The sequence below is a fragment of the Zootoca vivipara genome, chromosome 1 (genome assembly GCF_963506605.1).
Source record: "Zootoca vivipara chromosome 1, rZooViv1.1, whole genome shotgun sequence".
Classification (NCBI taxonomy): Eukaryota; Metazoa; Chordata; class Lepidosauria; order Squamata; family Lacertidae; genus Zootoca; species Zootoca vivipara.
In genome coordinates this window covers 43134460-43145006 of record NC_083276.1, presented here as the reverse complement: position 1 = coordinate 43145006, position 10547 = coordinate 43134460, and the positions used below count along the sequence as shown (strand labels likewise).

Sequence of the window (10547 nt, the reverse complement as noted above, 5' to 3'; positions counted from 1 at the left end):
ATTGAAAGCCAACCATTGAAAGCTCTGTCTCTCTGTAACACCTGAACTGGGAATGGCTATGCTGGGTCAGCGTCTCACTAAGTTTTGGGCTGAGTTTAAACCCTGGGAAGACAAAGGTTCTGCAGGTATACAATGGGTTGTTTTTACTTATCAGATTTTCTACAGAAATGGAAAATATGGATTAAAATGTATAAAGGGCCGGCGCGCCTGGCATTTTGACAACAACATTGTGTGACCACTGCAAAACAAAAACAAAAAAACCTGTGCACATGAGAAACACTGTTCTACAATAAACTCCCATCTGGAAGCATTCCTTTGCCCCAGAATGGTGATCCACACAACAACCCAAAGGGCTTGTAAGTACACAGGTATCTGCTCCAGAACGAAAATTTAGAGGATCTTTGCTTGCAGTCTTAACCATGTTTCCAATTTGTCTAATATAGATACTGTAATCACATATAAGCATTAAGATCCAAGTGACCAGCTGGAATGAAAGTGCGACTTACCATATGGTATAGATGGATGGCCTTGCGCATACTGTCTTGGAGCTCAGACACAACGTGCTTGCATTGCTCAATGCTGACTGAAGAGCCTCCTGTGGGGTGGGGGGGGGGAGAGACAGAATACAAAGGCGCTAAGTAGGACACAAGTACCATTCCAGCCCTGCCCACTGTCCTGAGGCGGTGGAAAACCCTGCAGAGAATCTAGCCATTGGCCTCCCCCACCCATCTCAATAGTTCTTTAAATCCTTGCATGAGACTGTTCATTATATACTATGCACTTACATGAATAGAGAGCAACTTCTCTCATAGGAGAAGTTGTTAAGCCTTTCAAGGAAGCCAGTCTTAGTGGTGCTGTGGCCTGCATTGCTGCACCTAGTGGCAACCAGGAAGAGGGCATTCTCTATAGCTGCACCTGAATGTCTCTCCCCCCAGAGATATAATGAGCATTTCAGTGGCACATTTTCTCTGGCTGCTAAAAACATGTGCTGTGAGAAATTAGCTTCATAGTTTTAAAGTTCCTGTGAAGCCAAAGCAGCCATCCAGGCATAGGCAACCTTTGGCTCCCAGATGTTTTGGAACTACAAATCCCATGATCCCTGACCACTGGCCCTGTTAGCTAGGGATCATGGGAATCGTAGTTCCAAAACATCTGGGAGCCAAAGGTTGCCTATGCCTGAGCCATCCCAAAGGGAGGCTGCTCGCTGCACCATTCACTGTGCTATTGACCTAGCCTCCTTCCAAATAATCCTTCAATGGTAACAGGAATTTCTGCCACAACTCTGCATCATATGTGATTAAATCATTCAAACCATTCCGTATTTAGAGATACAGATGATTTCCTGCCATCATGAGAGACTGCACATCGCATTTCTGCTGCCAACCATTGCTCCAGACTTGCCTCTTTCCAATCAGGAGGCAGATCCCAAGCATGATACAGTACAAGCAGGAAACACATGGTAGATTCCTCTGAGGACGGAAATACTCTCCAAAATTAAACTGAAGTGCAAGTGTAAAAGTCTACCTCCAAATTTAATTAAGAAAGCAGTGTGACAGTGTTATTAGAAGTCTGGGAAATACTTGCCTAAACAAAGAACTTAACTATTCATTAGGAAACATAATTCAAACAGGCAACAAAGAAGCACATTTCTTTTATAAAACTTGTACGGGTGAGAAACAACATGGGGTAGAGGGATGATTGAGGGAAGCACATTTCAGCAATACATTGCTATCCTGCCCTTATTTAAAAGGCAGGCAACTTTGTCTGCTTGGTTGCCAACTCATAAACCAAGCAGGGTCGGACATCTGAAGGCATGTAGTGAGACAAAGATGATAGACATACAAGTGGGATACACATACACAGGCATGATTCGACCTTTATTCTGTCCTCCTGTATCATAACTCACATGAGAACCACTTAAAAATCCTCCTAGTAAATAACAAGTTAAAACAAAAGTTCTGTGGGTTTCTGAATTGGGGGGGGGGCACACAAGGAGAGGGGTTGGTTCATTAAAGGTTAATGGTGGCAGCTAACACCTCAGATCCACATGGTCTTCATCTTCTTGTTAATTTACAGTGAGAATACATTTTCTTCCATTATCTTGTCTATTACTCTTGCTAAATCAGAACACAAATTGTTCTCTTCTTATTGTCTGCGGATTTCTCCCATTGATTATTATGCATTTATATTCTGTTGAAATCAAAGAATGCCAGCATGTGTGCATAAACACACACAGGCAAGTTGCTAAAATTATTTAAATAGATGAATGAGAGCTATAAAACTTCTGAAGCCGTGTGCATGAACCTTCAGACATGAATTTCATACGGCTGTTTGGGTAGCCATACTTTAAATCCCACAGCATTTTCCTTCATAGATCTCAACGTACTGTTATCAGTGAGAAGTATGTGCACATCCAGCAGATGGGGAAAGAATGAGAGCAGATGTTTAGGTAACTTTGTACCAAAGTTACATGCAAGTTAATAGCAGAACAGAATATTAGAACTCAGTTTCTCATCCATCCCTCATATTGCCCAGAGCCTTTATTCATCTGGTTGCAGCACTTTTTACATTAGCCGCAATACCAATTTTATGGAATTAATTGCGCAGCATTAACTGCACAGCCTGACACAGGAAAAACAGTCACTCAGATGGACTTGTTAAATGCTGTTTTATGTTGATGATACTTTATGGGAAAGGGTTTGAGGTTGTTGTTTTTTACACTGAGCTTACATTTATCTTTAGGGATGTTGTGATGTTTTATTAATTACTTGATGCCTTTTATGATGTCTTGTAGATTTATTGGTTGTTAGCTGCCTTCATTGCTCAGAGATGGCAGAATATTAACAAAAATCAAACTTCTTTTTAACATACTCTAGTGAGCGTCTCTCTCTCTCTCTTCATGTTTCACATCTTACCCATTTGAGGGTGTGTCGGTAAAGAAACATGCTACATCTTAGGAAAAACGTTAATTGCCCCTTCCTGTTAAAGTGATTCTATTTCAGGTGATCTTCAATATAAACCAAGTCAAAAAACATTCAGGGTGGCTTGTGGTACATGACCATGCATTGTATGGAATACAACCATCAAATGCAACTGAGAAAAGGCCTGTGCTGCTGTTAGCTAACTAACCAAACATGTTGCGGGCAAATCTTTCCAAGAGAGAACTGGACTCCAAAACTTCACTCTGGAGCAGTTTGGAAAACCTGAGAACAGTGGGAATTTAGGTAAGTACTTCCACAAGCTCCAGACATGGTTTTCTCCACACCTCAGCAGCAATGGCTGCACATTTAAAATAAGTAAGGGTACCTTGAATAAAACTTGCAGTTTTTAACTCAGCTAATATACCCACATAGTATATTAAGGGTAGCAAAGCAACTACACATTGGCCAGGTTTGTTTGCCAGCCATGTTCTCTATATATAATAAATGAGTTCCTTCTCTCATTAGTGTCGGTCCAGGATTTTCCTTTTTACAAGTGAGCACAGGAAGACCTGTTGGCAATGATCAATGGAAGATTGTGAAACAAATGGTAAGTAATCTTACCACTGAAAGTCAGGCAAAGGTTTTCCTTCCCCCAGGGCACAGTTTTTACTTTAAAACTATATATTCACTCTTGTGCTAGTCCTACCAAGCAGATTGTCACTTGAGCCACAACATTTGCTGGCACTAACACAAAACACAAGACAAACTGGAAGCAGAAACTGAGGACAGAAAAGGGGGGAAAAATGAATGCCAGATTGAAATGTCTCACCATTGAAAGGATGGCTTATGGAACGAGACAGGTGCAGACAGGACGAGACAGGCCAGAAGCTGGACGTAAAGAAATGTGATGGAAGTGTGAAGCGATTCACAAAGACAGGAGACAGAAGGGGGAAGAAGATTAGAGATGGGTATCCGTGCACACCTGAGTCCTCTGCCAGGGCTGCCACAGTTGTGGGAGACCTTGGCCTGCTTGGTTCACGTGAGCAAAGCTCAAGCTGATTCTCCGGCACACAATCAGTGCTGCCAATTATCTCTCTGCATCTCAGTGGTCTGTATTCTGGAGATTTTGGGTGCAGGCCATCTGAAAACTCTTTCAGTTTGGGGTTAGTAGCCCCCGGTTCAAGCTGGACTTGGACTTGGGTCCTCAACAACGTACGGTTCTCTTTTAGAGTCTCTGTAAAGGGACCTGCTGGGCTACTTTTACCAAGGCCTAGTGGCATAGCTGGTTGGTTTTCCAGCTTGGAGGCCCATCCTTCAGGAAACGAGTGCTTCTTTGTACCAGTGCCAGCAGGTGACTGGGGAGATTCCAGCAGTGGTTTTGATTTGGCAGTTGGTGAAAAAGAAGCCAAAGTCGGTCTGTCAGGCAGAGATTTGGGGATGTCAAGGATCAAATGGGCCCGGTTAGAAGCAGCTAGCTTGCTGTGAAAGGATTTGGGTGATGAAGAACTTGTAGCTTGCTGAAAAGGAGGTTTCACGAGGCCATTCTCCTTCACAAGCGGCTTGTTCTTCTCAGTGTCCCCTAAAGGATTCAACTGTGTCTTCTCTGGTACTTGTGGGCTGACCTTCACCTCAGCCAAGTGTTCTGCAGAGTCGCCAAGGCACAGATTCTCTCCCACAGATACGCTGCGGGACATCTTGGCCATGAAGCTGGTGGTGGGGCTCATGTAGGACTTTGGTTTTGCAGCTTTGCTGTCTTTGGCTTGCAGAGAGCTGGAGCCATCTGTCTTCAATAGAGTTGCAGACAGAACCCGACAGCTACTGGACCTTGGATCTTTCTCACCTACCATTAGGGTCTGAGGACGTTGCCTAGCAGAAGGCATCACTCCTGGAACCTTATCTGTGGAAATGGAAGAAATAAGTGCACTGGTCTGGAGACAATCAAAATAGCTCCAGCTTTTTAATGTCATTACTATTTCACTTCAGGCTCCAGGATGAAGCACTAGACAAAACAACTATGTTCAGGGAATCATTTTGAGCAACTGCCCCATGTCCCAGACACCCTGTTGTCTAAATTTCTGACTCAATATGTGACCAGAGATAGCACTGCATGGACTATTTTAACCTTTGTTCTGTGTGATAGGGATTACTGCAAACGCCACCTCGTATTTGCAAAAAAATGTGTTTCCTTTACAGCGAAAAGAAGTCAGAGGGCTACAAACGATGGCTTGGGAATCATAGGAGTATTAATAAAAGTAGGTGTGGAATGCTCCTTTGATTGATGCAGAGCATCACACAAAGTAAAAGCAGCCCCAATTATGCATGCAAAACCACACTAAGGCAGTAAGTGGGAGAGTTTCACTAGGAATGTTATCTGCACAAGCTGCACTGAAATAAATGGTGATTCCATGACTTTTGCTTGAGTTCCCGTTAAAGAATTTCCAGGTGGATTGCTCTTAGTATCTCTAACACCTTTAAACAATTTGTGCTTTCCAGAGGAAGCAGGTTAAGTCCTCCTCTTGCCATCACCAGTGACAGCAATTATTTCTGCATTTCTCCAGCTCAGGCCACCCACGAGGCATAGAGGAGGTGCCTTTGGTGTTGACAAGGACTATCCCCCATCCACCTCTAAAGCTGGTAGATAATTGGCTCTCATCTCCAATGCTGGGCAGCTTTCTATTTTGGAGGCCTTTTGCTTTTAATGATTTCCACAATACCCAGCCACTTCCTTACCATTATGAACAAGGTCATGAACTGACTGGGATTTCCTCATCACCACTGCCCCATCACTATCGGGGAAAGGCCCAGGTGGTCTTCCAGGACCCCTGTTGATCTCTAACGCAGGTTTCCTCTTTCTCTGCATATAGAGTGATCTAAATGAATTAACATCATTTTGGAAGATGCCATTCTCCAGGGCCATGTTCTGGTGGTCAAGCCCATTTTTCAGCAGATCAGCAGAAACTTGCTTCGGAAAGTCAGGCAACTCAGTGGGCTTCCGATCCAATACCAGATTTGATGAAGAAAGTGACAGTTGCCTATAGAGACAAAGACAGGGCAGGATATATAAGGTCACAATACCATCACCATTTGAAATAAAAATAAAACAGTACTGTGTAGCTAATTTGGGGCTGTGGTTCCTGCATTTAAGGGGGTTGGACTACTAGATGACCCTAGGGGTCCCTTCCAACCCTACATTTCTATGATTCTACACAGCCATCAAGACAAGCTCTTACTGCCAAAATCATCATACAAACACATTTTCCCCTTGGATGTAAGGTGAACATAGACTAATCAAAGACAAGACTACTATATAGGAGGGTTAAGTGAAAAGGGGGAAACGGAGAGGTTTCAGCAAGGGAAGATAAGCTATAGTTATAATCAGGGTTAAGGTTTTCTCAGCTCAGCATGCTACTGGATTCCGGCCCTCACTTTTGTCCACTTAAACTCTCTAGAGAAAGAGACCTGTACTACTCATGGGATATCTGTGCCTGCTTTTCAGTCTCCTCTTCTACCTGAAAACCAGGATGTTAGCACTAACTTAAAGCCCTCAGCATACAGTTGTAGGCAATCAGGGTAGACTGATCTTCTGCTTGCTACTTTAGCAAAAAAAAAAACCAGAACCATGTGCTCAGTAAACCTTAACATTCATAGACGCCCTTTTCTAATACACAAGATCACCATTTCTGACCTCCATCAGATTTAACAGGGTCCCTGAAATAACAATTAAAAAAAAAGTCATGCAGTGTCTGGAGCTTAGTCAGCAAAACAAGGAGTTTGCTAATGGAAGAAAATCAGATTAAAGCTCATTGGTAAAGCAAGACTGAATAAGGTTTTTTCACTGTCCAAGCTTAATGAAGTGCAAAATCTTTTTTAAAGCGCATAAATGATGAAGAGTAAATCACATGGCAAAATTTAGTTCTTATATCAGCTAAAATGGATTCATCGACACAGCTGTGAAGTTCATTGGGAGACTGAAGAAAGAGAAGCAAAGACAGCCACCATGATTGAACATTGGGGTACCTGGGCTTTTCCAAATCACCCTCCCAAAACAGACACAGTCTTTTTATAGAAAAAAAGATCTGGCTCTTCATAAGAGCAAGCCTTTTTTGCTAAGGTGCACCAGGAGCAGAAAGTTCAAGAAATGAGGTTGTCATGCCTGAGCCAAAGCAAGGCCGGACTATCCAGCAGTAAAGAAAACTGTGACTCTACCTGAGAGCAGGAGACTGAGACAGAAAGCGAGAAGAAATACTGTTTTCTGTTCTCTCCAGGGTCCTACATGATCCACCTACGAATTAAAAAGGGGGAAATGTACACAAATTAGGAGGTTTTCATTGTACAGTTTTGTTGCTGTAGACTGCTTTGATACATGTTTTTAATGACATAGTGGCATATAAATATTTTATAAATGAATGAATGAATGAATTGCAGTGGACTCTAGTCCATCAAAGCTTATGCCACAATCAACTGGTTAGTCTTTAAGGTGCCAGATACTCTTGTTCTTACAATTCTACTCTTCATCACAACGTTTAACATGCCAACGTCTACCACTAGGGGCCACTGCATTTCTACTCAATTCCCACCACAAACAGATGAGTCAAGCCAGTACTGTATTACTTTCTCCCTAGGTCAGCAAAAAAAAGGAAGCTGCCATTTTGACAAGGCTCCATTCATTGTGCTACCAAACTTACACGAGGTGCTACAGGTTTTATATGCCCCACTTCTCATTATTTTCTCTATTCTACCAATGGAATACCACAGGAGAGTCACAACAGGTGGCACACTGAGAGTCTAAAGTACATTTAGTAGATTTGGGAACATCACAAAAAGGTCAAGAGTTTTGAAAATGTACCCTTTTCACCGTTACTGGCCAGGGTCTCAAAATGCTGCTTGAGGAACTTCTCCTGATCTGGAGTCCTGGGGACATCTCCTTCCAACAGACCAGGGCTGACATCCTCCTCATCCTCTTCTCCCACCTGTTCATCCAGATCGGACGTACCATCCACACTGAGAGGTTCTGTACTCTCAGAATCTAAAGTGGAAAACATGACACAAACGTAACTTGCACAACAATGTACAGTAGATTGCACAGGGGGATCTGCAACAAAATGTTGGGAGTGTATCTGTTATCCCGTAAGAAGAAGAATTTTGCAAGTATTCATACAGGGGGGGGGGGGGAGAAGAGAAGAACTTTTCTTTTACCCCTTTCCTACTCCTGGGGCCTTTACTGCTCTATAGTACTGCAGGGAAAGGGTTCAGGTTTGTGGTTGGCCCTGAACTTGGAGCATTTTATTCCTTTGTAGGAATGGTGGGAGTTCAGGGAAGTAAAACAGGGAAAAGGTGGCCTGGAGTTGAAGAGACCACAAGGGCCATCCAGTCCAACCCCCTGCCAAGAAGGAAACACCATCAAAGCATTCCTGACATATGGCTGTCAAGCCTCTGCTTAAAGACCTCCAAAGAAGGAGACTCCACCACACTCCTTGGCAGCAAATTCCACTGTCGAACAGCTCTTACTGGTGGAATCTTCTTTCTTGTAGTGTGAATCCATTGCTCTGTGTCTGCTTCTCTGGAGCAGCAGAAAACAACCTTTCTCCCTCCTCTATATGGCATCCTTTAATATATTTGAACATGGCTATCATATCTCCCCTTAACCTTCTCTTCTCCAGGCTAAACATACCCAGCTCCCTAAGCCGTTCCTCATAAGGCATCGTTTCCAGGCCTTTGACCATTTTGGTTGCCCTCCTCTGGACACGTTCCAGCTTGTCAGTATCCTTCTTGAACTGTGGTACCCAGAACTGGTGCCTTTCCCCTTTCCTGACTCCTGATAAATTCTTGTTTAATACAGAGAGGGGGATTTATTTATTTTAACACCCCACCATTTATTTAACCCTGAATTCCACATGCCACCCTTCTATGGGGTACTTACAATAAGTTGTCAGATGCTTGAACACGTCAGTCTCCTCTCCCACAACCCTCCCCACTCGTCAATCCATACGAGAACCTCAAACCTAAACTGGCCCACCAGGTCTCCTCATTCAGTTTGGCCCAAACCACACCCACCTGTGTCCATCAAATGACATCAGATGTTGGACAGGTAAAGCTCCAATGCCAAATTCGAAAGGAAGAGTCAGGAGTGCACTCTAAGCATGCTCTCAATTCTTCCATTCCAGGAGCTGCTTCCATTTGCTGCCTTTTTCTGTGGCTCTGCCCACTGCACTTGCTGTTTGGCATTGGGGAAGGAAAGCTCACTTTGCCCATTTGGGAATGTGGTTGAGAGTTTCTTGTTGGAATGGTGTTGTTTAGCTCTAAATGTTTTGTGAGGGGGCGGGGTTCCTGAGAGAAAGGAGCAAATCCTGGTTAGGATTTTGCATATACATATTTTCGGGGTGGGGTAGGGAAAGAAACTTAGGAGATTGTTGTTTGCAGCAGTGGCCATGCACCAGCTGCAAGATGTAGCTCTGGTCCAGGAGAGCCTCTTTATATTAGTTCCCCCAGTAAGGCAAACCTGGAGGTACCACAGAAGAAATATATTCAATCACCCACAAAGGTGCAATGAGAGCATCAGAGAAAGTCAAATGTCTGCCAGTATTTCAAACACGTATCAGAAGCATGTGAAACCTTTTCATCTGGAATGCTTTCTGGTGGCCAAGATTAAGCTGGCCTGGTATGGTACTTGTTTTGGTTTTATATATTTCATTTTAACTCCTTCTTGTCCCTGCTAACTTAGCATCTTGCTGAAGTTTTCAGAATGGGGGTGGGGCACAAGTCCAAATAGTTTAAAATATCTCACCTTCATTAGGGCTCGAGAGGCGGCTGCTGCTGTAATCCACGGAGCAGGCACTGTCAGGGCTGTGTTTATCTGGGCACCCGTTGCTGTGGTAGCCTCTACCTAGTTTCCCATGGGGAAGTGCTTTTACCTGGAACTCGCTGAGAGAGGGGGGAAGAATCAAGTGTGAGAACCAGCATTGACAACTTTTAAACTATTACACTTTTAAAGACCTTACCTGTGCTACTAACTTCCCACCATTGCGAAAAATAAGTTTTGTAAAGCCTAACCTTTTCACCATTTATGCACAATTATTTTGCACTTCATAGAGCTTGGACAGTGACATTTGGACTTTCCCCTTCCATTTCCATTATATTCTCTCTCTCTCTCTCTCTCTCTCGTATTTTCCTCACCAACTAAAAGACGCTCAAGAGCCACATCCACAGAAAAATCGAGGCCTAAGCTACCATCTGTGTCTAGGCCATATGTGAAAATCCTTACGGATAACCAAGCCAATGAGAGGAAAACCAGTTTGCATATGGCATTTTAAGAGACTCCACACATCACCATGACAACAGCTCTCGGTCCTAACTCCAGCAGTGTATGTTTAGCTTAACGCAGCTTCTCTTAGCTCCGTGGCTGAAAGAAAAGGCTTTCTGTTTATGGAATACTTGGGAGTTCTTTTATGTTTAAATCCTCCTAGTCACTGCAATTGAACTCAAGCATGAAGGTCACTAATGCTGAGAATATTATTTACACTAACTGTACCGCAGCTTGCAAGTTCTGTGAGTGCCATGTCCATCAGGCTTCCAAACGCTGCCCAGAATGACCTCCCCCCACTGTCTGACAGCTCCAAGAGTCCACAA

The 10547-nt window shown here is 43.5% G+C and overlaps 1 protein-coding gene across 5 annotated transcripts in view; it reads right to left on the bottom strand.

Moving 5' to 3' along the window:
* The window catches only part of MAPKBP1 (mitogen-activated protein kinase binding protein 1), a 139583-nt gene that overhangs the window by 5288 nt on the left and 123748 nt on the right, over positions 1–10547 (bottom strand). For 3 of the 5 annotated variants that reach the window (XM_035111951.2, XM_035111960.2, XM_060273582.1), the window contains 6 exons: positions 9706–9842; positions 7768–7947; positions 7128–7203; positions 5652–5953; positions 3904–4818; positions 507–595 (listed from right to left, as the gene is read on the bottom strand). In XM_035111951.2, coding sequence (XP_034967842.1) covers positions 507–595; positions 3904–4818; positions 5652–5953; positions 7128–7203; positions 7768–7947; positions 9706–9842 — 1699 coding nt within the window. Of the gene's footprint in view, positions 1–506; positions 596–3750; positions 4819–5651; positions 5954–7127; positions 7204–7767; positions 7948–9705; positions 9843–10547 lie in introns of all 5 variants that reach the window. The other 2 variants (XM_035111943.2, XM_035111968.2) reach the window with 2 other exon arrangements.